Below are 27,882 nucleotides of genomic sequence, written 5' to 3'. Positions count from 1 at the left end.
ATTTAACTTTCACTTTTCCAGTTTCTGGATTTTAGTCTGGAGACTTTGAAATGCTAATATAGTTCTTATCACCATATTGCCCTTTGATAGATTTTTCCAGTGAGTATTAAAGGATAATACAGTCTGCAAGTGTGTACTTTAAGAAAAAAAAAAACAGTACTAGGTGAAGGGGAAACAGAAGAAGGATCAAAAAATTTCTTTTTTTAAAAGCAAAGAGACAAGTTAGTGAAATTATACCAAGGGAAGCAAAGCTAGTTAAATTTTATTTTCTGAAACTCCAACCTAAACAAGTATGTTAAATAAACATCCAGAAAACAGTCAGTGCTCACTCTATTAGCAGATGCAGAAGTTATTTAACCAAACAAATAACAGTGAAATATTAACAGAATTATTTACATGCATATTTACAACATGTGTTCTTTACAGTAGATAACTTCTCGGAAATATTTCAATTTCTTTTTGGTGAGGGGTTCTATTCAGTCTAACCAGTAACAGTTAACAGAAAACAGTAAAACTGAGTTTGGCAACAACAACAACAGACTATTCTAGGAAAACTAACATGATTATATGGGATCAAAAAAAAAGAGTAGTTGGCTTCAGGATATTAACATTTATGCAAGATATGAATTTACTCCAGCTACAAAATTAAATCAAACTACATAAAATTAGAAGAACAGAGAAAGTTACAAGGATTGCTGGAAGGTCAGACATGTTAAGATACATTAAAAAAAACAAAACCAAAACCAACAACCAAGCACTGCACATACTCTTCAGAAGCATGGTTTAAAACATAACTATATTCATACAGTCTTCAAGAACACAACAAATTATAGTTTTTGCTTGTAAAAATTGAAAATAAGCTTATCTGAACCAAAGACCTGGAAAGCACCTGACTTCCAAAATACTGCTTGCTTTTTCACATATCAACATACACCATATTTATTCCAGGAAAAAAAAGTTCAGAACTCAGCCATATGGGTTTTGGAAGAGGAAGAAAATAAATGAAACAAAAAATCCACCACAAAACAAAATCTTCACAAGCCATTTCTCATTATTGTGATCTACACAAAAAACCTCCAGATTTGGATCATACTCTCATTAGCAATAAAAAAAAAAAATTAAAAAAACCCCAACAGAATCAAATACCAGATATCTTTCATACAGTAAGAAGTTCCAATATATACCAAAACAAGCAAGCAAGCAAATAAATTTAGATCAAGTTATTCTTCCTCTTTCAACCTCAAGGGAAATGTTATTGGATGATCCCCATTAAATTTTAATTTCAATTATGATAACTTTTAAATCGTTTTTATTGCAGCCAAAAAATTGTTCATATACCTGTACATAAAATAAACTATTATATATACACAACATTTTAAGTTACACGGCATAAGTTTACAATTTTTGGCAGATTCTGTTAAACAAACAGAAATTATATAAGTCTAGTACTCTGAGAAACTCAAGTTCCTTATTTTGGTACAAACGTTTTATATCCCCTTGTATTTTAAGTGTACCTAAACTGGTTTAATAGACTAACATTAATGTGTAAAGTTTCACTGTTTTCTCTTATGTTCTGATTCTATACAGAACTTTTCATATGCTTCTTCAATTTCAGGATCCATCTCATCATCAATGTCATCAAAATACCTAAAAAAAAACCCCAAAACAAAACAAATCACTAAATATGTTATGTTTACATATATATTTTCAGAAACATTTATGTAGATGTCAAGAGTAAAAAAGAGTTTTATAAGTAGCAGTTAACGATGACATTTTCTTAAAGAGAATGAAGAGGAAAAAAAAAAAGGACATGGGTACCAGGAAAACAACCAGAACCTTGCAGCTATTTGTACAGAGCTATGCTGGTTCAGTGTTTGTCACTATTTGAGATCTTACATTCTCTAGTTTAAAGGACAGAAACAGTTCCAGAGATGACAGAAAACGAAATAATGCAATGCAAACTTTCAAAAATTTAATAATGCATCTCTAGTGACATATTTTCAAAAAACATAATCAGCATAATATTAGTATAATTTTTGGTTGGTCAATATCCTAGGTCAAATACTGCATCAATCAACTGTGTTGGTTGCACAGTAGTCAAATAATGTATTTGTAAAGAAAACCTGCATTCGTATTTGTTGATATGTAAGAAGAGAACCTTAAGTCACCTCCCTATTGCATCTGCATTGTATTACCTTCTATTCTACTGTAACCAGTCTTTTGTAAAAGACTTTGTAAGAAGACTTTGTCTTATTCAGGTTACGGAAAAGACTGGATCTCTTTACTGGCAGTAAATATTGCACAGAGTGGAGACTATGATAAAAGCTTCAAAATAAAGTGGGAAGTGATGGGGATCACTTCAAGTTTCTCCCCACAGTTATTAGGAAATAAATTCAGTCTTCCTTGTTTTCTCCAGGTTCAACTGGAGTGTCCAGCACTATAAAATCACCATAAACTAGGAAAATGAAGTTACAGCTTGAATGTGATAATGTATATAGTTCTAAACAGCCTTAGCAAAAAAAAAAAAAAAAAAAAAAAAAAAAAGAGGCCTGCAGCTACTAACTCTCAAAAAGTGTGCACTAATTTAACGTTCTCAGTTCTATGACTGGGTTCCAAGCAAGCAAATCAGTGCATCTTATCTGCATAGAAGCCATAAATGGTATGTTTCACACAAAACCACAGTAAGAGCAACAGAAATGTATACAGAAAGTATTTTTTCTTCAGCATTGCGCATTGAAGAAGCAGTCTACATATTTATTTGTTCCTCCTTTCCTATGTAAGGGTAGACTTGAGAAGGGACTCAACATAGAACCTTCTTCCTGAGGTCAGCCATGAGAAACAGCTGACAGAGGATCAGAATACCTAAGCTTTTCTTAAGCCTTCAACAAAGAAGGTTCCACAGTCACCCTGCATGAAGGTTGACTCTGTCTTCCACATGTCACTATTTGGATCTGCTGTGTTTTTTAACTGCTGTCTCCACTTAGCATTTAATTTGTTGTTCTAAGCACTGTAGTTCACATAGGTATTTTTTTCCCCATAGTATGAGACTCTTGATTTTTTGTGACAGCTCTAATTTATCTTCCAAAGTTCTTGCCACTCCCCTCAGCTAGGCATCATCTGAAAGTTTTCTAATTTACTAACAAAAGTATCAATCCAGGCCAGCTCTCTTATCACACATAAACACAACACTGAAAATGTTCCTAGGTACCAAATAATGATCTGAAAGTCCTCCTTCAAGCACATGGGCCCAAAGCTCAGAGCAATTTATTTTAGACCATACTTCTTTTTACTAGTTACCTATTAAATTCCTATAAACTGGTGTCAGAAGTCAGACTATATTCCCATCTACTGCCTCCCCCTTTGCCACTGGGTTGCTGGTTTTGTTCTACAGGAATAATGAATAGTGATTTAATTGAGGGAACACTACTTACTCTGAGGAAAGAAACTTCAAAACCTCTCTTCGAAGGACTCTGAAAATTCTGTAATCATCTCTAGTTAGAATGCGTATGTGCATCAGTCAAATGAATTCAGGCTGCCTTGTTACCAACACTTGAAGATCTGGTGCTTTGCTTTACTTTCCTTTTTTTTTTTAATGCAGAAGGGAGTGTGTTTGTACACGTGTATAAATTTCTGAAATTTAATTACCCTACTCAGTTGGATAATATAAAATTCGTCTCAAACTTGTGCGATTACAAACCAACTTATACCTGAACAAATACATAACTTCCATTGTTGAGCTAAAAAGTTGCTATTTAGTTTCATTTTTATCAAGATTGGATTCTTAATTCTGCAGTAAAAATAACTAGTATTACAAAAACCTATTACTCAAAAAGAAAACATACGTGTCTCCAGATCCTGATAAATCTGTTCCATTTTCTTCATAATCTGGAAAAAAATCCTCTCTTTCAAGCAGCTCCTGGTATTTTTCTTGGTAATCTGGCAAAATAAAAATGAGTCTGAGTAATATGTAAGACTAGTCCTCTAAATTAGCATACTTCTGTACAATTTGAAAATAGCCTATTTAATGAAGCCATAAATGGCATGAAACATATTATAGAAAAAACAGAGTTTTCTCAGGACATCCATTGTCCTCCAAGAACGGTACCTATCTTCCCAGAGAACTTTAGTCACAGATGTCTTTGCTTCAAATGATGCATGCTATGCGATGTTGTACTCAGGTTATAGAAAGCAAATAAACTAAGGAAGAAGAAAAATCTTTTGCTACTAACAGTAGACGAGCAAAAGAAGACTTGAAGATTTCTGCCTTCCTGGAGATACCAAGTACTGAGGACTGTAGCAAAAATTCTTATGAACTATATGAACTCAAGTACATATTCTCCATTTCAAACATTTACCTTCTTTTAATGAAGAATACATCATGTGTTACACAAAGCCAGGAATTCCAACATCATTTTGTCTTTCAAGTTGTACAAGTTTCAGATATCTGAAGAACAACTTTATGTACTTTGACAGGACATAAACCTAATTACAACTTTTTAGAGAAGATAGAGAAGACAGATGTACTAAACTTGTGACGTACCTGGATCTGCTGCAGTGAAAGGAATACCATCAGGAGTGTAAAATGTTGGCTCATTCTAAGAACAAATTTATACAGAATGTTAATATGCATTCAGAGATAACAGCTGTTTGTAGTTTTCAGCAATGTGACCACCCATGAATCAAATTAAATTCATGTTAAATTAAGCAACTTAAGTGTCTGTAAATTCTTACCATAAAATAGTTTGGGTCATTTTCAGGGGTAGCTTCTGTAAGTGGAGAAGTTCCATGAACTCTACCCCAGTTACTTGATCGCAGTTCTACTAGTTTCAGAAGCATATGCTTCACATCTCTGAAATAAAGAGAAGCACTACAGAAGTTAGAATGTTTTGTGCGAGGCAAGATATGGGGCTTATCTTGCAAATGCTAGATAGTTAAGTCTCCCAGACTATAAAAAGCAGAAAATTTGTTCCAGTCTGCAAATAATTTTTAGTGGTGTGTGTTCTTCCCCCCTCATCCCCCGCTGCAAGTCTAGTTGCTTTTTTTGTGTCAGTTATGAGATAGTCACTCTCCCCGTTTCCTCTATGGTAAAGTGAGAAGCCCACAAGAAACAGAACTTGCTGTAGTTTTTAATCAAGATACCAAACCTGCAGCACAAGTTGAGGAACAAATCCTTTTCTGATAAAAGGACAGTAATGGGAAAAACCAGGAGGAGGATCTTCAAATTGCATTTTAATAATCTAATTTATGCTCCCAAATTTAGCCCTCTTAATCACACTGAAATTCTGCAGTCAACTGTGAGAAGAAATGACTCAAATTCATTAGATACTACCACTCATTTCACCCCTAAAATAAGAGAAATGGCTTTCTTCTTGTAAGCAAGTCCATGGAGAAGAGTCTCATTAAGGAATAAATAAGTAAATAAAATCTTCGGTTGTTTTCTCTATTAAAAAATGTTTGTACTTCTACGTCTTTGAAGCCTCAGCTCGTACTATCAATTTTCTCTGGTTAGTGAAGCAAAATTTTCCTCCTCTTCCCTGGGGGCAGCTCAATTACAACCCACAAATGCTATGAGCTGTATTGTTGGCCTTCCTTCATGCAGGAAGAGATCAGGTCACTGTGTCTGAACCCTCTATAGGTTTTTGTAAGTTTGCAAGAAGCTGAGAATGAAGTGCAGCAGAATCAGATAACTTCATGCATGCAGTTCACTGCAAATTAAACAGCAGGCTACATTAACCAACCACTCGTTTTTTCCAGACTGTAGTAAGACCCTGCCAAAAAAGTATGGTCTGCAGAAAATAAAAGCCAAAGCATATTCCATTTTGCCTTGATATTTACAGTGATCTGTCTATATTTAATACTGTTTGTATATATCTAATACTGTTAAATTAGGATTTTAAAGTATATACTACGAGATATCGTCACTATTGTCTCTTTGTATCTATACTTGCTCTTAGAGCCTAAAGCACTTATGGAAGAATTCAAGACCTGAAAGGTTAAAAAAAAGAAAAAAAAATTAGAGTGGAACATGCATCTCTATTAAAAGATTAAAAAAACCCAACAACAACAAAATGCAGCCAACAAACCCAAACCCCCTCTTTTTTTCTTTCCTGTGGGAAGTGACCCAAATATCCCCTTACTTTTCAAAAAGAAAACTTTTAAATATAATGTTTTGGACATGTTTATTATTCTTGAAGATTTTAAGATGTTATGTTTAGTATAAAAACAAAATGCTACACATAAATTTATCTTCCCACCTACTACAGTTTGCATCCAACACAACATTTTCAATTCTTTGAATCATTTCCTCCATATCATTCTTTCCTTTTTCTTTCCAGGCATCTTCTAAAACTGAGCCTGTCAACTAAAGACAAGGGATTAACATTTTTTTAAAAGAAAATTACAAAACTTTAATAAAGTGTCAACAGAAGAGATTCTATAACAATTCAAAACATTTAGATGCAATGCGTGACCACCTGAGGGCTGAAGCTCCCAATCGCCTGTTCTTTTTGCTAAACAGATTAACAGATCTTGTAAATTGTTTTAGACTAGAGACAATATGGTAGCTCTATGTCCAATGTTTATATTACCTAGAAGTTCACAGAGACTTCTTTCAGTCTTGAAATATTATTTTGAAATAACTCCAGTGACTGGCATTTGTCAGATCTTATTTAAGTATATGCTATGAAAAAGGAGACCTTATTTTTGCAGATGATGCCACCAGCTTACCTGAGAACAACAAAGTTTAAGAAACTTTAGAAACACTTCAGTCAATTCAGCTAGCATCAGACACGCCACAGAATTTCATCTGAGTATACATAAGATTAGCCAAAATTATCTGACTGAGCCAGCCTGAATTTCAATTCATAAAATCTGTGATACTGAAGCTGCTGCTGATAAAGCCTTAGTAGCAGTTTAGAACTGCTGTGGAGGAAAGCCTTTCATGTTAACAGTAGGTACTTCATTGCCCAATAATTGCACAGTAGTTAAATCAGAAAAAAATAGTTTGCCACTATGATCAAAGTTAGTAGCAGTTCCTGATGTACTCAGCATAAATATTACATGATCCAAAATGCTTGGAACGGTACCTGATGATGAACAGGAATAAAAAGCAAACATAAAAGCAAGCACCTCAGTACTTGTTTGGTATTCCTAGTTTTGTACTGCAGTCCCACCTTGATTCTAGATAATAGCACCAAGAAGGCTTAATTAAAAATAAACATATTGTGAAGCAAACGGGTGAAAAACCTGTATCTGTCACTATATTAAATAGTAATCACAACAGGAGACATTTATTGCTTCAGCAGTGGAATCAAGGTTTCATGAGGTAGCCCAAACTAGCTGCAGATACACTCCCGTATTTGTAGATACTATAAGACATTAGAAAACACTTGTGTTCAAAAAACCCAAGTCTCTGTTCTGTAACACCTTTTAGATTTAGCAACGTATCATAAAATAGTTTGGATCACTGTCTTTTATTTTAGAATGGATGCTATGAACAAAAATAAATGTTCCAAGAATATCCATAGAAATAGTGAGACCTCCATCTTCTTTGGAGAATGATCTTAAAAAACCAGCAGCATAGGAAAGCTTCCTAATTTCTGTACTGCCTTTTTGAGAGGTCCTTCAGTGGGCCTTGCCTCAGAGGCACTGCCAATGTAAGGATTTACCACAGAAGTGAATGTGCTTGTTGAACACAACCTCACACCTGCTATGAAGCAACCTGCTTAAACATCCAAATTTCAAATGAAGGGCTTAAATTGGAAGGTGTAAAACCTTTCTTGCTGTTCCCTATTTACCATACCAAAAGAAACTGCCAGAATTGGAATTCAGGAGAGAAAAGTCTAAAAAGTAGTGCAGTGGAGAAATGGGGAACAATAAGGAAAACCAAACCAACCAACCCTCCCCAAGACAGAAACAAAACTCCACAGAAATACTGCTTAGCCTTTTGTCTTAATTCCTAAAATAAAGAGTGGTTTCCCAATTATGCATATAACCATGGCTAGTGAAGATAAATTTTCTCACTGCATAGAGGGTAAGAATTTTTTAAAGAAAAAGTAAAATGTAAAAGCAAAGAGGTTTGGTCACAAAAGAGAAATATATAAATTTCTACAGTAATAATGATGCAGACAATACAGTGTAAAATAACTGATATCAAGAACTTTTTGCCACAGAAAGTGGTAGACTTTAGCTGCTGAGTGTCCTTCAGAACGGACAACATAGCCAAAAGCTCATTAATTCATTCAAGTTGGTTACAGTTTCCTCTCACACCAGAAACAGCAAAATGAGACCTGAATGGACTGCTTCTAACTCCTTTGTGCCTTGGTTTTCGTTCTATTGCTCTTGTGTGTACACAAACAGCCTCACTTTTTACTTATAGAGCAGCATGTTATGTTTTTGTTGACTCAATTTCACAATGATACTAAGAAAAAAAACCCTACAGCTTGCTCTGCTAATGATGTAATGCATAAAGCCCTATAAACACTTCCTCATTGGCAGTTTCCTCCACTGCTCCCAAAGGTAGAAAAGTGAAAAAAACTGTTTTTGAAAACTACTGTCTCACCTTCAGCAGCTTCACGGCACATATCAAATTACTGTCCACAGGATTAGAGAATAGTGAGTTTAGTAATTCCCGAAGGCCTTCTTGAAGAATTTCTGCTCGTGTCACCTGTCCCTTTGTTCCTTTAATCTGCAAAATACATAGAAACATTTAAAAGACTTAAGCCTTAGAAATTAATTTAGTTAGATTTTCTCTCTTGAATGCTGCATGATTTTGTGATCAACATAGTTGAGCACTTTAGTTGGAAGAACATGCCACATACTGTAACTATTTTAGAACACAGACTTTGAATAATTACAATTCTGACATGTACATAGCAATGCATGTCTAGCACTTTTTTTTGTTTGCTAATAAATTGCTAAGAGAAACTACCAAATGCCTGGCAAATGGCCCATAAAATCCCAAATTGTCAGAATCCCATGCTCTTTCCCACCCTACATCATGTGTTCTCTGCAGCTGTAGTGGCTTACTTCTACCAGGCACTCTTTATGTATTTAAAATTTTATAGAAAATTGTTTAAAAATAAATGGTAGACACCACAGAACTGCACAACTCCCCCTTCCCCAAACCCTTTGCAAATCTTCCTTTTTACTTCTAGCAACTGAAAAACAGATTTCAAGGCCCACTTATGAACAGAAATGTAAGAGTCAGAGAATTATTTTCTTTCCTCACGTCAGCAAAACGTTTTTATAGTGCCTGTTTAAAGCAAACCACTGAAATAATCCACACAAAAATATACTTCGAGTACACTACTACAGTAAATGAAGTTACTGAACTCACGGGTATAACAGTCAAATAAGTTTTGCTTGTCCATACACTTTTTGTACACTCTAAAACAAAGATTTCATAATTCATGCACTAGCCAAGGACTCAATTTTCAGAGGAAATATGGTTAAAGACCTGCATTTTTAATTGCTTATTTTAAGGATTTCCATGCTTTCCTCAAGGGTTTGATAATAGCTCCTATTAGTGGCTGAATATTGAATTACATGGGTTATTGATCCTGACGGGCTTCTCCTAGGTTGTAACATTTCCTGTGTTGGTTAAATGTAGTCATTTGGGGGTTTTGCCAGACAAAATACCAAAAACTTCATTCCAAAGGTGGTTTATGGCTGGTTCTTTTTATGAAGTCTTACACTATTTAAAAATAATCTTTAATCTTTATACACTTCTGTTTCTAATGATCTTGTCCTTTTTTAAAATCTGTTTCTTGGACAAGTTATAACAAAACTGTTCTAAAGTTCTGTTACTTTATTCCCCTCTCCTTTAGAAAAACACCTCGAATTATATCCCATGTCAGTGTTTACCTAAACACAACAAAAAATGTAATGAAAAACCACTTGACATACAACTTTCTTCTTACCTCTAGGTTAAGGTAAAGTTCAGCTAAGAACAGCACAAAAGCATGAAATTGTTTTCGAGTCGTCTCCTCTCCTTTGGTAGCTTCATCTCTGTTTTCATACTCTGTTCGACACCTATAAAAACACACAACAAAACATCATATCATCTGCAGACATGCCATCATATATAACATCCCATCATATATAACATGCTATGTATTTAACAGAATGCTAAGAGCTGATGAACTTCATTAAAACTGTTAAATGCTGAATGCTGGGAAGTATGATTTGTGAAGGAAACACAAGGACTTCACAAAAACACTATGGTCTTGTGTCCTTTTAGATGAATACATATGATTGCATAATTATGTTTTCAAGCACTGAGGTATCTGACACAGCAAGATGAAACTGTGCAATATCCTGCACTTGATGCAGGGCAATCCCAAACACAAATACAGGCTGGGTGGAGAATGGATTGAGAGCAGTCCTGAGGAGAAGGACTTGGAGGTGTTGACTGATGAGAAGCTTAACATGACCTAGCAATGTGCACTTGCAGCCCAGAAAGACAACTGTATCCTGAGTTGCATCAAGAGAAGCGTGGGCAGCAGACTGAGGGAGGTGATCCTGCCCATCTATTCTGCTCTGGTGAGACTGCACCTGGAGTCCTGCATCCAGGTCTGAAGACCTCAGCATAGGAAGCACAGGGACCTGTTGGAGAGGGTTCAGAGGGGGCCACAGAAATTATCAGAGGGCTGGAATAGTTCTCCTTAAGAAGACAGGCTGAGAGAGTTGGGGTTGTTCAGCCTGCAGAACAGAAGGCTTCAGGGAGAATTTACTGTGACCTTTCAATACTTAAAGGAGGCTCTTAAGAAAGGGAGGGACTCTTTATCAGGAAGTGTAGTGATAGGATAAGGGGTAATAGTTTTAAATTGAAAGAGGCTAGATTTAGATTAGATATTAGGAAGAAATTATTTGCTGTGAGGGTGATGAGGCACTGGAACAGGTTGCCCAGAGAACTTGTGAATGCCCCATCCCTGGAAGTGTTCAAGGCCAGGCTGGACAGGGACAGAGCTATAAGCCACCTGGTCTAGTGGAAGAGGTCCCTGCAAGGGGGTTGGAACTAGATGATCTCTTTAAGGTCCCTTCCAACCCAAACCATTCTACAATTCTATAATTCAGATAGAAATACAAATACAGAGGATTAGGATAACATGACAAGGAGGTATTTTTTCCAGTATCCAAAAACTGTGTCAAAAATATACGTTTACATAGCAGTTCAAAAACAGAATTAAAAAAATATTTGAGATAAAAGGAAAGTCAGACAACTTATAGTGTATTCTCAGTGGTTATTTAATGGATTAAGAACAATCAGAGAAACTGAAAAAAAAAAAAATCTAAGCAGCTGAAATAGAAAATTAAAGGTACCAACGTGGTCTGAATAACAGAAGAGGAGCTCTCTGTGGTCATACTGTTAGGTTGTTTGCCCCTCTTCCCCCTCAGTTTAATCCATATTAGCAATGAAAACATAAGCAACCTTAAACTCATGGCTTCAGGGTGCTAAAATGAATGTTATCTATTTGGCTGGCTTTAAAAAACAGGAATCAGACAATCCAATGTTAACAGAGATTTCCTTCATGTTCAACTGAAAAACATAGTCAAAAAAACCCCACAAAAGACACGAGTGATCATTTTGAAAGCAAAAAGGCTCATCTGCTTTGGGACAAGGGAAAAAAATACTTTCATCATCTTCATAAGGTACCATTCCTGATGCAAGGTCATCTGAATGCATCACTGTTGAAGTTTATGATGCTTTTGTTCCTAAACATAGCTGGACTACACAAAGCTTTTAAAATAAGAAGTAGCCTGAAGCTTTTAAAGCCTTAAAGAACAAAGGGCTAATTCCTAAAGAATTCTTAAGTATTACAGTGTACTACCTGTTCAAATGTCATGCAGTAAAATTTAAAAGGAAATATATCCATTTAAGAAGGCAGCATTTTTGTCAACTACAAAGTCTAATCATCATTAAACTGTAGAAATAAAAAATAACGGAACTGTATTCATCAGAATATATAACATAGGAAAACGGAAAAAAATAATTGGCAAGCTATTACTGTTAGTACATGCCTTGAGCAGAAACACCAAGGATTTATCTGTGAGAGTAATGACATTAAGGCTTGAGGTATTTATCTTGATTCTGAACAAAGCATCTGTCATTTTGAACCGCAACCTGATGAAACCCCTGAAACTGTATTTGAGCACATATGTCCTGGTTTTGTTAAAAACAAGTTTCTCTTTTAGTGAATTTTTGCCTGTCAGCTAAAGCCTTCATATTAGCTGCATTTTCCTGGAGAACCCGACACATGTTTTGGTTAAACCTAGCAATGGAATGCAAACTTATTGATAAGCACGGATGGACATCTCGTGAGAGGGGCAATGAGAAACTGATGTCCGAGAGACTGACCAACGGTGTATAACATTCCATTCACGTGAATACTTCATATAAAAGTGGGAGATCACGAGGATCTCGTCCCTTTGCCTTTTCCCTTTTTTTCCTCATGGCTGACATTAGGAGAGGACCTTGCTGGTCGTCCCTGCAAACTGAGGCCTAGTGAGAGACTGAATCCAGCTCCGGTTGGCTACAGAGTCTAATCCAGGACTTTGGGTGCTGGTTCTGCAGTTGCTGAGACTTACAAGATTGGTTTTGTATATTTTGTATTATTTTCTCTATTCTTATTAGTAGCATTAGTAAAACATCTTTAACTTTTCCAACTCTCTTCTCTCTGTCCTTCTTTCCCTCCCGATCGCCTGTCCTGAGTGGGAAGGGGGAGAGGGAGGGGAAAAAGGGGGAAGTGGGGGGGAGAAGAGGTTAACAATACATCTGCCAGGCTTTGATTGTCACCCCACAATCCTAACCCTCGACAGCACAGTAGAAAGGAATGCATTTGTATGAGAACACTTTGTAATTCTATATTCATAGACAATGTGCTTGTGGATATAAGCAATCACTCAAATAATTCTATCTGTAATTGTACCAAAATTACAGGCTGTACTTTTAATGATTCAGCCATTGTAACCTCCCACCAATTGTTACAATGTAACTATACACTATGCCAAGATTTACTGCCTGTACCCATTGGAATAAACCTCACACTAGTAAGAAAATTACTACAGTATCATGAGCTACACCAAGCTCTGAAATAAGCCAAAGAAAGTGGACAAAACGCTTTGATCACTGTCAACCATGATATAAAATAAAGACACAGTACAATTGAAAGACTTCAAGATCGAGACCACCACTAGTGGGAAACCCTCTTGGGCTAGTCATGCATACAACTGGAATATACAACCACATGTTGCATCCTGTAGTTGTCGTACTAGGTTTAGCCTTACTGTACCTCATACTAATAACCATTTTGTATACAAAACTTAGAAAGATGATAATGTGTTTAGAAAAACTTCATGAACTCTGCTTCACATATTAGCAGCAATGCATACCAAAAACAAAGAGAGGATTAATAGAGAACAGACTGCCTTAGCTTCCTGAATTACTTGGTATACAGCTTTTTGTAGAACTTGTTTAGAAACTGCTGGTATAGAATTTGCTTAGCATAAGTAATTTTGCTGAGAACAACTTCCACAAGCTGTGAACCTTTGAAACCTTCTGCTTCCTGAAGTACAAAAAGGCCTTAGAGTCTACAAGCTAGAAGATAAGAGGAACTGCATCCCTGGAGATAAGGAACAGGACCATGACTAACAGAAGACAAAATAGAAGAATGTTTTGACTATTGTCAAGAATTTGTTTTTTCCAGCTGCAGATGCAAAACAGCAACTGAAGGAAGGTCAGAACATTAACGGACAGCCTTCCTGACAAAAACAAACAGATCCAATAAAGAATGGGGACACCCCAGACTCTGATTTTGTAGATGGCCCAGGATGACATGCACAGGCTGAGGACTTGGATTGTGGGGGTATAACTGTCTTAATTTTTTTTCCTGCTGAGTGTCCCTCTCTAGGACGTATCCAGCTTCAGCTGCTTTATGCTGTACCTTGCAAATAAATTACTTATTTTAGAAGAATTTCTGGAATCCATGCTCTGTTATGGAAAATGTATGGGAAAGGAACTTCTCAAACAAGTAAGCCATCAGAACACTGTAGTAACGGGAAACTTCAGAAACTTATCCTTCTGGATTTTATGTACCTATTTTATGAAAAACAACTAGCTGATCAAAGAATAAACTTTACACAGCGACTCCAGCCAGAAAAGTAAATAAAGAAAAAAACATAATTAAGCCCTGTCAAGAGTCAAAGGAAGACAACAGTACACATATGTGTATTTAGCATTCACTAACCTTCAATTTATCCTGTAATTTGGGATTAGTCCAAGATAGTTCAAAAGAACCTACAGAACTCCGAATGGAGTCATACTTCCATATTTTAAAATATTTAAAAAAATGTATTTGATATTCAGTATGTACATGTGCTTTAACAATCCTCAATGTAAACTTCTATTTTAAATATATACCTCTTTGCACACAACATTAAGAGTTATACACAAAATAGGAAGACATGTAACCTGAGGAAGTAACGGGCTTAAAATTACATGCTGATACTGACCTTTGAAGTAGCAACTGTCGGAAGTTCCCACTTTGTGGACTAATGGTTAGATGGTGAGATAGATAGTTACACAACCGTGCTCCCATGTAGGAAAAATTTGGGACGGACGTAGCCTTCCAAAAAAAAAAAAAAAAGTGGAAAAATTAATTATTCATTAAAAGTCATGATTAGGCTATCAGGAAGTATCTTTAAAAGCTTTTTTGAAAGCTGTGTTTAACAACACTTGATTAGACAACTGCAGAGCAGAAAATTAATATTACTATATGCCATGTTTATTTTTTCCATCTCATCAACACTTTTCTATATGGATTTCAGCACTTGAAGAAATCATTATACTGTGATTTTGTGGCTTTAAGAAAACAATCACCGTTATGTCACGTGTCCTCAACTCTGCTTCTCCATTGTGACTTAATTCAAAAGGTGTCTGAAGGTCACTTACAAACTGTGCATTAAAAAAACCCAAAACCAAAAAAACAAACAAAAACCAAAACAAAACCCTCCCCAAAACAGTGGACATTAAGACACTTTTTCAAGGATGCAAACTCTCTCAAGGACCAATGAGTACATTAAAACAATTTGAATAAAGACACCTTCATTCAGTTTAAGAGCTATTTATCCCAGAATCTATTTTTGGCAATACAAAATGCCCAGGGAAAGAGTACAAGAACATGGAAAGCAAGGAAATACCTTCTCCTGTATGTGCTCCAGCAATGTGCAGAATAGCAAATTCCTGATTCAAAGGCTAAAACTGTATCATTACAGTTAATAGGTCTTGATGAGTCCTTTTTTTTTTTTCTAAAAGAAGTCCTGCTACTGTTGAACAATTACACTTTTATAATTTAAAAACTGGTGGTAGCAATGGAATTACACACTTTAAATCGAGCACTTTCTTAAAATACTTTAAATCTGAGACTTCAAAATTTCAAGAGGTGGAAAAAAGTAATTGAGAATTCAAAGTCTACATTCAACCACTCACAGATCTTCACACAGAATACCCCCTTATTTTGACAATTTATTAGTGTTCATTTGTTTTAAACTCTTCTAACAACACTTGAATTTAAGATTATTTCTCAAATATAGCTTCAGTGAAAAGAGGTTTCGGTGTAAGTAACTCCATCAGCTCCAACTAAAAACCCCAGGAATACTAAGAATTCGTTCAACTTCTCCTGTGGATTTATCAGCTTGGAACATTCCTTTTGCCTCTGCTTCTAACATTTTTGAAAAAAAGCATCTTGTCATCAGCATGTCAGTGCATTACAGTTAGTTACCTTTGACAGGCAGAGAAAAATACACACTCAGTGTAACTGTACTGTGTGCAAAAAGTCGCTGGAAAGAACTGAAGTGCCTTTGGAAGACACAAGTTTAAATAATTAAGATAGTAAAACAGAATTCAGTTTTTATTTATAAGCAGATGTTCATAAATACACTTCTGCAATTTTTTTATAAGCCAGGAAACACAAATACTTGAGCCTCTGCTCAAGACAGAAGAATAAGAAGCTTAGTCGAGATACACTTGAACACAATCCTACCCTGACATGCAACAAAACTAAAACCAGATGCTTTCGCACACTAGCACAGCTTATTTTGCACCAAGTTTTATTTTTCACCTGATTTCAGACTGATAACACTCAGTGCTTTTGAGTTAAGTTAGGCACAGCCAACCCTAACACTGGACTTTTACATGGGAGGTGACAGGAAGAAGCAACATAAACACTTACATTAAAGGAGAGTCAATGTATTTAACATATATGAAATTAAAAATGGGATAATTTCTTTTCTTTTTTTCAATAAAGTTCTATGGAACATGCTAATTTTTTTAAACTATCCTCTATGTGTTCAAATAAAGGACAGGAAAATGATGCAGCCAAGCACAGCATAGGTAATCTTAACATTTAACTAAATGGTTCTGAATTAAATGTGCAGCAGTTCTGTAGGATAAAATAAGAAACCTGAGCCTCCATAGTTCTTTACAATGATCAACCAGTCATGCAGCTTTAACATACCCTAGGTTATTTTACAGCAAAAATATTCTGCAAGTATTTGCACTTAGCAGGTGAATAAAAAAATTCTTCAAGGTAGAATTTGAAAACAACAAACCCAGGAAAGTGAGGTATACCCAATGTAATAAATACCAAGCACAGGTGTGACTTCATTCTTTGCAGCAAGCCCAAAAGGCAGTAACAGCAGCTCCTTTGCTAAGCAACAAATATTAAGCTGTTACTTCCAATGGCTCTCCCAATTAGTACAGAGTTCAGCTCAAGGTCTCTGTCCTCATTACCATGGCCATCAATTGAACTGGACCTAGTTACCACTAGAAAAGCTTTCCTTCCCTCCAATTACGCTGTTCTCAAATACAGATATCGCAAAAGAAGAAGAAAGCATGTTAATAAAGCAGCGTTTCCCAAAGGGTGATGTGTGCAGTAGGTATAAATTTAATTTTTTAAAAATACCAAGGAAGAAAAAGTATTTAAGTGTTATGAAGAAATCTTTTTGCAGGATAGAATAAAAATGTACAACTCTGACATTGCTAAAGACTTCTTCAATCTCTACTGTATAAATGCAGCAATTCAAATACAACTCCCTTTAAGTGCCATAATTTCAGCTCTGGTGTGTGCCCCAGGAAATCCAAATATCCAACAAATGAAACAGAGTAAACTGCAAAAATTTATCAAACATCCAAGTATCCCAGAGTTGAGTTACCATTTGAATTTATTGAGCAAAATCTTTCCTTATGTTTCGATCTAAAAAGAAAAATTCAAGCCATTATAATATTACGTAGATACAATTTCATAAAAATTATGTTTATCTTGGACACTATGTAACAGAGGCATACCATCCACATTATATGACAGAATACACAGGCTACCTGCTGATAGATGAGTTCAACAAGTTCTTGTAAAGCTTCATCCTCAGTGACCCAGCCATTCAGTGTTTCGGCAAACTGTGCTATTTCAGTTTCAAAACAACCCGGTTGCTCGGTGAGGTGATTTAGGAAGTCTTGCACATATTCTACCAAAGTCAGATAGCCATCATATCTATCTTCAAAGGAAGAATCCTATGGCAACGAAAGAATATACCAACTATTTTAAATGAACCTAAAAATATGTTGTTACACTTAGTGTCTCCAGTAAAAAATACACAGTCCTCAGTCTTGAATCTCTGCATACTTAATAGTGGTGTTTATTACACGGTTCACTTCAACATTTTCAGGAAGCATGAACCTCATTGCATCAGAAAGCTCCAGTAGTTCTATCATCTTAAGAAATAGGTAATGTTTCCATAGCATTTAGGGTCTCTCAGCAAAATACATGAAAAGATACATAAAAAAGCAATCACATAGTTTGCCAAGTTGTGTGCAAGATTAACTACCAAATAATTAAGTCTATCTGTTAAGAATGAAACTAACAAACTGAGGCTCAACACCCATTCCTGATGTGCACACAAATTGTGCTGCAGATATACAAAATGTAGAAGAAAAAAATAATTGAAAACAAAACATTTAGGCTTAGTGTGTACAGTGCTCCAAAATATGAAGAAGGCGGAGAAATTACAGAAATACAATAGATACAGTGCACTGGTCCCATGTAGAATATGTAGCCATGAAAAGTGATCTTTTAAAGTCAGCAAATTTGCATCTCTTGTTAGTGGCTGAAAGATTACAAGGCATTTATGCTACCGCTGATGGAACAGAAGGCTGTTAATTTTGTCCATTCAGAAATTACTTTATTTAACAGCATCTAAACAATACTGTTCTGGATGATTACAATGCTTGTATATGAGATGAATGGCTAAGGAAGCAATATACTTTGTGATGACATCTAGCAATAACACAGTACAAATAATTCACTTTGTCACACTACACAAAAGATTGTGAAAAGCATCTGAGATGTCAGAAGTGCAAGCAGGAGCCTGACAACAGACTGTTAAAGAAACTACCTACAATCAGTGATTCAGCACATAAAGGTAACATACAGAATAATGGAATTTTCAACTGATCTAGTATTTAACAAAAATAAAAGTTTTAAAATACATCTAATGAAAAAATTGAGCTACAAACAATAACACAATTTAATTCATGAACACAAATAAATTGATAAATTAGATAATTATATTCTCCACGTCCCCACCACCCCTCCCTTGATGAGCAGATATTGTTTACTTTCTGTCTTTAGAATGCCTCAGTCCCTCCTCAATTGTGAAGCAATATGACCTGTGAAAGATTTTTATCTGGATATGAACTGCAGAGAAAGACAAATAGACATTGCTGAAAATCAAATACTGACATTCATTTCATGACCTATGAAGAATGTGTGAGGAAAAAAAATGCAGATTTATCAAAATGTTTCAAAGACCCATGTTGTAAGTGTATACAACTTAAGCTAATGGCAGACACATCAATATAACCAAAAAACCCTAGAAATATTTCCTGTGATGTTTATCTAGGTAGAGTATTTGCCCAGTGAATAATACTGAAGACTGTTACTTAATGCTGCCCATCAGAAATAGGAAAGAAATACAGTTTTACAAAAATGGTATCAAATTGTTAATATTTATAGCCTTCATCAACCTGATCTGAGTTGGTTTTTGCATTGAATAGGAAGTTGTAGCAGAGGAACTTCAGAAGTCCTTTCCAATGTAAAGTATTCTACAATTCTAATGGTTTGGAACTTATAAAGCCAAAGCAGGAAGGGTAACAGGCCTCTGTGTAACTTGCTAAGTGTTCTATTTCTCTAAAGGAAGTCAACTTTTACTAGGCAATTTCAACTGGCCCACTAAAAGTTCCATACAGTAACTTAAACCATTTTGTTCCATGGAACTATGACAGCTTAGTCGCATGCAGCTGAACTAGCATCTCTCCAAATAACCTGTTAGAAAACTCTCCAGCCAGGTTGCAGGGAATGCAATTGCTACAGCTAGTAGAAATAGCTGCTCTTTCTGACAGCCTTCAGGTTGTTATGACATCCTCATTCAGCAGTGAAGAAAGTATCTTCCTTTCATCCTCACTTCAATTAAATATCGGAGAAGAATGTCCTTGTTTTGGAAGAGGCCCCAATACCTTCTGGCATAGTGGTGCCCCTGTATTCATACTCCTCTATCCTTTTTTTTTTTTTTCCATTTTTCCAGGTCCTGCGTTTGGGTCATAACACCATCATGCAAGGCTACAGGCTCAGGGAAGAGTGGCTGGAAAGCTGCCTGGCAGAGAAGGATCTGGGGGTGTTGATTGACAGTGGCCAAACACGAGCCAGCAGTGTGCCCAAGTGGCCAAAAAGGCCAACAGCATCCTGGCTTGTATCAGAACTTGTGTGGCCAGCGGGACTAGGGCAACGATCATCTCCCTGTACTCAGCACTGGTGAGGACCCATAAATTTCAATGATTTCCCACTTAAGACAACACTCTCTAATCCTTCTCTGTTATGTTTCATAGCTGTAGGATGGGATCCTGGATAATCCACAACAAAAGTGTCTCCAGTTTAAAGATTACAGATTTGCCTCTCTTCTACTAAGGGTCAGTTCATGAGTTTAAAGACATAGCAATTTAAAGGCTAATAAGGTACTAAAACGCCTCTGATTTACATAAATACCAGAAAATCTACAGAAAAGATCTATGAGCTGAATCTACTCTTGGGCTCTGTTTCTGTACGTGCTAATTACCATTTTCCTATATTTGATAAGTGTTCACAACATTTTCACTTAGGAACTTACTAATAATTTATCATTTATTTGATTACTCTGCAGACTTCTTTAGCTTTTTTCCCGTTCAGACAGTATGTGCTCAACAAGTTTAAAATAATTGCAAGATTAAGTACAATGATTATTGCATATACAAAATCACCTGTCCATTCTGTATCAAAATCACCTATCCACACTTAGCTAAACATGTAAAACCAACACTGATGCTCCTTAGCCTCCTTTCAGAAATAAACTGAAGATAAAAAAAAAAAAAAAAAAAGAAAAAAAATAGAAGTAGTGGGGGAAGAATTCCACCTAAGCAAATACAAAACTCACTCCTAAAACTATGAAGTGTGAACATCATTATGCCCTTCTGATGGAGTGATAGTTGTGTTATTATCTTACACCCACGCCAGAGAACAACTGACATTTCCTACTAGCAATCCAAACCTAAATCCAGTCACCAATTCTACTGCAGACATCCATAACATCTGATGGGATGGACAGCTATATGCAAACAGAGAATTCCACAGAAGTCTTCCCTTCCCAAAGTCCTGGTAAAGTTCTTCTGAAAATTCTAGCATGCCTTGAATACTGTACTCCTTAAACTATCTTCACAGGTAACTGATAGTTTTGAGTATCTGAACTACCAGAAATTAATCTAATAATCAAATGTTACATGGGTATGCATAGTAATTACAATAATGTACAATCAAACTAGAAAACAACACTTTATTTCTAAAACAACAAAAGCTTAATAGGAAAACCACTATGTATATTGTAAGAGAAATGAGAATTTTCAGATCTAAAAATTCCAAGGAACATTCTAAATAAAAGCTAAAATGTATTAATTCTAAGTCAGAGAAACAGAAGCTTCTCAAAACTTTGTTTTGATTCAAATTTTAAATCTCACAGTCAAAATTTGTGTAACAGTAAAGCATGCTAAATTCCTTATTTTTATTGCAAGTCAGCCCAGTTTATAAAATAAATTCCGTCATTAAAGTAAAAAAACCAAATGTCATAGTTGTGAAGGACTAACGTCTGAAACATGACTATCTTATACCTAGTATATTCTGATTTGATTAAGGTCCCTGCAACATACTTCCAAATAAGTGTTTTAGGTTTTGGTAGCATTTTAAGAGTTATTTTTATTAACAAATGAGTCACTTACATTCATAGCATTTTCCTACAACATAGCAACCAGGAACTCCTACATGCTTAGGTGTTTCTGTAAAACAGCTGAAAAGCAACATTGCGGGCCTCAAAACTTTGTAATTATAACAATGCATTATGTATGCTATTCCAAATGGCTCTTTTTTTTTTTGTCTTGAAACTGAAATCCTTCATTTATAGAAAACATGTAACATGTACTGGGTCAAAGTAGTGATTTTTCCCCCTAGATTATATATTCACTAAGGCATGTTAGCATTGGCATTTTGTTAACAGTTGTGTATTGGCTATGGGCTTGTACTATCCAGGACAGTAATTCCATTCAGCAAGCTGGCAACATTAAGATAACATCAATTTTACTGGTGAGGAAAAGCCTTCAGAACACCAAACCATCATATTTAGCATTCAAATAAATTATCTGACTTATAGAAAAATAAAAAAAAAAGTTTTTTCTTTACGTTACTAAATATGTTTCAGTATAATTGTTTTTGCTGACTTGACTGTATTTGTAAAAGTAATAGTTCCCACCTGTTGACATATAGTACCAGAGTTTGGCTGCTTGCATAACAAAAGGATATTCCAAGAACTCACACAGATCCTCCCTGGAGTAGAATTACTGAAGCAATACCCAGAAGACAAAGGAATAGAAAATAAGAAGTGCCAGCTTTTATTACATGGTGCTTCTACCATATTGATCTGAGCTCACCCTTAGTCTAGCTGCAAATAGAGTTCGCATTAGGTATGTGGATAGATAACTGCTAGGAATGAGCCTAACCCCACTTTTTTGCCCTTTGGAGCTATACCACTGAAGGAAAAGACACATGATGGCACATCAAGTTAAGCAGCCATAGCAAATCATACCCATGGCACAGTAGATTTATGAAAGGTAAACCCTGTGCTCAGAAGAGCTAAAGTTCAAGCTTTCTGTCACATTTGTTTAGAAAACCTGTGAAATCTGTATAATAGTGCAGGTAAACCTTTACTTAAAATGCGGTGAAGATATAACTACAACAGAGGTGGTCACAAAAAAAGACAGCTTACTCTGATGTTGGGTGTTATCAGTGCTTGGTGTAATCAAGAAGAAAAGTGTTTCATTTGCAGTAAGCTTTACCAAAATATCCCATGCTAAAGGCTCTCAGATACACCATAATATTCACCCATTATCACTTAACATTCTGACTGTGATTCTGGAGGTGCTCATCAGAATTTTGCAAGTCTCTTCAGCAAATGCAACACTGAAGTTACCTGATACACAAGACCTCAAGAAAACATTTTAAATTTGAATATAAGTAAATTGCCATATACTAAGAAGAGAAGAAAAACACTTACTGTGAAGTTCTGATTGAAGTTCTGGTTGTATCCTGATGGATAGAACTCAGGTGCTTTAGCAGACAACTTTGATGTTACCACAGGAGCCACAGTCACCTGAGGTTCACCCATTTCTGGTCCAGAATCAGGAACTGAAACTTTATCTTGTGATCCAGATGAAATTCCTGTCTGTTGCAGGTGTTCTGAAAAGTTTGTTAACAGCTTTTCTTAGAAACTTCTAAACTTTTATGTATTCACAGAGAATACATAATGTTCTGGACTTCAAATATATTTTTACTATAAATATACTTTCAAGTTTTCTTCAAACATATTTGTTTTATTGTTTTTCTTAAAAATAGATAAAGTTTTAACTGGACCAAACTCTAGATGTCTAGCTACATGATCAAAAGTGAACACAATGTTCAAAAGAAGGTGGCCAAAAAGAGGGAGGGGAATGAAAAAAAAAAAAAAAAAGCTCTCTTAGTCTCTCATGCATGTTTTCTAAAAGAGATAACCTGAGAAACTAGTAAATCTTCTCATGGTATGCTTGCTCTTCTTGAGGGTTTTTCATAGATTTCAGATATACAAATGCAAAATGCAAATGCAAAACTTTCAAGGTCAATAAAGACCTCACTCATCTTTAACACCACAATTTTTAATGTAATCCTCAAAGACACAGCTATTATTGCTCTTACACACCATTTGCCAAAATTTCCAGGAAAACAGTGTTTTTAAAACTGCTATTTTCTATGTTTTCCAAATATATCTTTAAGAATAGCTCTTAAGTTCACTGAAAACAGAACCTGATATCTGCTTGAAAAAGCTAACCATCAAACCATGTTTTGTGTTGCTTCTGGGTTATTTTTTGGCAAATGTTTAGGCTGGAGTTCTTCAATAAGTGGAAGGCTGAGACCATCTGTGGTCAGATTAACAGACGGATAAAACACATGCACAGATGTGAGGGCACAGAAAGGGGGGGATGGACAGAGATGTGTTGCAGGCGGCTGCAATACAAGATTACAGGTTTACCTGCGCACAGGCCCATACCCCAGAAACATGAGCACTCTTCTTAGGACACGTGCAAGTACCCCTATGCAGCTCATCTCCATGCGGTGCTGAGAGGAGCCAGCCAGGTGCCTAGGGTGCGCAGAGCGCTGACCCTCAAGGCTGAGGTAACCCCCTCAGCCCCTACATGTGGCGGTGGGGAAAAAGGACGCTCCCCCGTGGCCAGGCCGGAGGAAGATGGAAAGGTAGCTCCCCCGCCCTAGTCTCAGTGGGACGGCGAAGGGAGCCGAGGTGGGGGGGGGGGGAGGGGGCAGTCGGAGACGCAAGCGAAGTGGGAGCAGAGCGGTGTGGGCAAACGAGAGGAGCGCAGCAGGCTACAGGGAGCTGCTCCCCAACACCGGTAGCCTCCGGCGGGGCGGGGGCCGCTGCGCGGCGGCCAGTACCTGAGTTTCCGGTGCCCAGCGGGGCCGTCTTCGGAGGCCGCAATGGTTCCTGCTGCGGGAAGAGGCCGCCCGTTTGGTGTCTCTGCTCCTCGGCCGAGCCTGAGCTGTGGGAACCGCTGGCCCCGGAGCGGACTCCGGAGCGGGCTCCGCTGCCGCTCTCCGCTGCACCCTCGCCTCTGAGGAGGGCAGCGACTCCTCGGCCCCGGCCGGCACCTGGCGCTCGGTCGAAACTCTCCGACATGCTGAGGTCAGGGCGGCTCAAGCGCTCATGGGAGAGAGCGGGCGCGGGGGAAGGCTGGGGCCCAGGGGAGCCAGGCGCAGCGCAGTCCCGCCTCGCTGCGGGCCGAGCCCTTCACTTTCAGTTTTATCCCCACACGCAGCGCCACGATGGTCGCGGCCCGGCGCAGCTGAGAGCGCCCCCTGGCGGCTTGGTCACGCCCGTCGCCATAGTAACCCGGTGCGGAGCCGCCGCCGGGGTGGCGGGGAGGAAGCCGCGTCCCCGCCCCAGGCCGGGTGTCGGCAAAAGCTGCCACCTCCGGAAAGGCCAGCTCGGCTGTCACGGGTTAAAGGCTCTCGCCCGGATTTCGGGCCGCGTTTGTGAACCTCACGTGTTCAGAACTGATGAGTCAGCATCGTCCCCCCCACCACGGGACAGACTCTGAGCTACCAACCAGCACGCAGCTTGTTTGTGTCAGCGACCGGTTCTGAGGCCGTGGGAGGCACCCGTGTCACACCTTCTTCCAAACACACGAAATCTTGGAAACGGCATTTTCAAAAAGGCAATGTTCTATTGTAATTGCTTCCCCACAGGAACAAACAGCGTGAGCTGACGCAACAAGACCAAAACGGCAGCTACACTTAGTAGGAGACCTGTAGCTACAGGTGTCTGCCTTTAACAGCATCACACAGCACTCTGCATGTACAGCTGTTTTACACAAGAAAAGGGTTTGTGTGGAAAAGGTGCAGGCTAAAGTCTAAATTTAAGGAAACCAAGTTAAGCCTCCAATGTGACAACACTGTATTCATTATATATGGAGACTGTCCATGTAATGTACTTTGCTAATATCACTATTAGCTGCAAATGATTCGATTCACAATTTAATGCACCTATTTATGTTCAGAGCCTTGCTTTACTTGCTTTGTGAACTCCAGACCACAAGCTGATTCGAGACGAGGAAGGTAACTGGGATCTGGGATGCTCAGCACAGACCTCAGCTGATGCTCCAGGTGATGTTCGTATTTTGTCACCCAGAACAGCCTGGCCTGTGCCCGCCTGGCCACCTGCACCCTCCAGAGCCAATGGCAGAGGCTGCTGTAGTGTTAGGTCAAACTCTGTTTGTCACCCATGAGGAGATGAAAAATATGCAAGTATGTATCATGCATTATATATCTATAAAAAAAAAAATCAGAATAGCACTGTCTTGTATTTAAAAAAAAAATCCAATTGTATTGTAAAATGGTACCCTTAGAAGTCATACTTCTGTTTGATTTATTATTACATTTTACCATTTTTAATTATTAATGGGGGGATAAGGTATAAAATATTTGTTACTTCCCTGAGGCATGAACTGGCTGATTTTTGGTGAGAGACAAAGTTGGCCATACAGTAAAGGTGACACAGTTAAAATTAATTAGGCTTATGGGAAAACTGTTCCTAGGCAACCCTCACTGAAAAGGAAGACTGGTAAGCTAATAAATCTGTACTCTGCAACTTAAATGAGAGCAAATGTAGGAGATTTTGATGAGTCTTCAGAAAAACTGCAAGACTTCCTTTGCGTAAAAAATTGTCAAAACTAGACTTAAGCAGTATTACCAATCCTTTAAAGATCACAAATTAGCTACTAAAATAAATATATTAAAACTAGTCAGTGTTCTTGTGTTATTTCAGCTTCAGTTTTATAGCCTATATGGTGACCTTTGGCCACATTTATAGACTTTACCTTACCTGCAGGAGAATTAAAAGCTTACATTAATGTGAAAAAGGAAGCTGAGATTCTCAATCTGGTCTCAGGAAAATCATCATGATATACTGGCATCCCTTTTTAACATGCCAGTCTTTCAAGAAAGCAGATCTGATTCTTCAAGGTATACACCTATATAAGTATTTAAATGCCTCAGGTTACTATTATTGAACCAGACAACTTTTCACCTTTAGTCATTAATGTGACTTCTTTTCACTTACCTGACTTTCTGCATTATTTTAATTTACCGACTGTATGGCAACTACTTACCTTTTAAAGTGGAATGTGATCCCAGATCCATCTTTACAGACGCACTACTGAAGTCTGCATGAGAACACTTGTGTTTGATTTGGACTCAAATTTCTCCTCCCCAATGTAGACACCTAAAACAAAAATTAAAAGAATAATATTTCAGGACATTAAATCCAAAATTATAATCCCCAAATACTATCTACAATAGTCAACCCCTTTAGACAATGCCTAAAATTCTGTCCAGAATTTTCTGGCCTGTGTAGCTCAAGTCCTGTCAAGTACTTTCAGTCCCCTGAGACCAAACGGCAGGAAAGCTAAGCTGGCAAGACAGCCTAAGCACCCAACAGCTGGATTAAAACTTTCACCAAATGCAGTTATGACCACTTATAAATATCCACTAGAGGAATTACCTACTTTGTCCTAAGCATGTTACCTAATAGTCTAAAACTTAATTCAGAAGCAACACTGCACACATCTGCAGCACCTGCTGCTGAGAAACCACACTCTGCAACTTCGTCACTATTCAGTACACAAGCACTTTCACATGGATGCTTTTTTTTTTTTATGCTGACAACAAATTTCTAGTTAGAAAAATGGAGAGGACTGGCTCTAGCCGTATTATTAATAATTGGAATTATAATGATCCCTATTATACTGATGAGGCATGCTGTTGCACTAGTTAATGGTTACTGGGCCCAAAACACAAACCGCATAAGCCATAACTTTAAATTGAATCTTTCTTCCAAATTTATTTAAAAGCACAGTAGCCTTCTAAACATCTAGTAGTGGGGTACGCAGTTAATTACTGTCAGAGACGTATTTTCACTGCTTCACTTCTAGTCAAAATTCATCAGTTGTGAGCCTAGAAGCTGTGTGACACCTCCTGCAATGCATATTTTGCAAGAATAATTACACAGATATAAATAAATTTTTAAAAAGCCTAACACACAGAAACTACGGATTTTGTGAAAGAAGACAACCTATACAGGCAATGAACGAGCAAGCAGCACGTTGTTCTCTGTAAAGTGCCTCTTTAATAGCATGGTTTTTAAGAAATTCATAGATTATTTACACAGTTCCCAGAGTTCCTCTTTCTGTTATTCTCCCGTACTGCACCTACCACTCAGACACCAGATCACTGCTTTATTACACATTTCAAGAAATAATGACAAGAATAAAGAAGATACCACCTATATGCTGTGGCGTTTGTCCACGTGAGACAACCACGTTGCAGGGAGTCTCCTTCCAAGTCGGCTGCCTCGACCTTCGCCTCCTCGCCCTGGTCACTGGCGGCCCGCCACGGCTGAGGGACGGAGGCGCCAGCGGCTGCCTGTGCCCGCCTGGTGCTCGCGCCCGGCCTCCACCAACGGCCGCGACGTCTTCAGCCCTGCCGGCGATACCTCAGCTTCCCCCAGGAAGTCCCTTGGGGGAGCCCCGGTGCCGGGCAGAGCGGAGGATCGGAGGGCGAAGCCGCCGCTGCCAGATCCGCCTGGCCACCCCTCAGCCGCGCGCGGGCACACAACGCGCGGCCACGAGCGCGAGCCGCCGGCGGCACGCAGGCA

The 27,882-nt window shown here is 37.7% G+C and overlaps 1 protein-coding gene across 2 annotated transcripts; it reads right to left on the bottom strand.

Annotated features, from left to right (window-relative positions):
* Window positions 1-231: 231 nt before the first annotated feature.
* PAIP1 (poly(A) binding protein interacting protein 1) lies at window positions 232-27,805 on the bottom strand. Of its 2 annotated transcripts, none has more exons than XM_065861357.2 (12): window positions 27,511-27,805; window positions 26,339-26,451; window positions 22,681-22,862; window positions 17,378-17,566; window positions 14,512-14,624; window positions 9,921-10,032; window positions 8,561-8,686; window positions 6,255-6,361; window positions 4,732-4,849; window positions 4,541-4,595; window positions 3,843-3,936; window positions 232-1,647 (listed from the first exon to the last, which is right to left on the bottom strand). In XM_065861357.2, exons 2-12 carry the CDS (start codon window positions 26,367-26,369, stop codon window positions 1,554-1,556), a joined length of 1,221 nt encoding a protein of 406 aa, XP_065717429.1. In that variant the 5' UTR covers window positions 26,370-26,451; window positions 27,511-27,805; the 3' UTR covers window positions 232-1,553. The 2 variants fall into 2 exon arrangements, with proteins under 2 accessions (XP_065717429.1, XP_065717427.1); XM_065861355.2 differs by lacking the exon at window positions 27,511-27,805 and adding an exon at window positions 24,108-26,200.
* Window positions 27,806-27,882: the final 77 nt, after the last annotated feature.

Source organism: Patagioenas fasciata, chromosome Z (assembly GCF_037038585.1).
Source record: "Patagioenas fasciata isolate bPatFas1 chromosome Z, bPatFas1.hap1, whole genome shotgun sequence".
Lineage (NCBI taxonomy): Eukaryota > Metazoa > Chordata > Aves > Columbiformes > Columbidae > Patagioenas > Patagioenas fasciata.
This window is presented reverse-complemented; position numbering and strand designations above follow the sequence as displayed.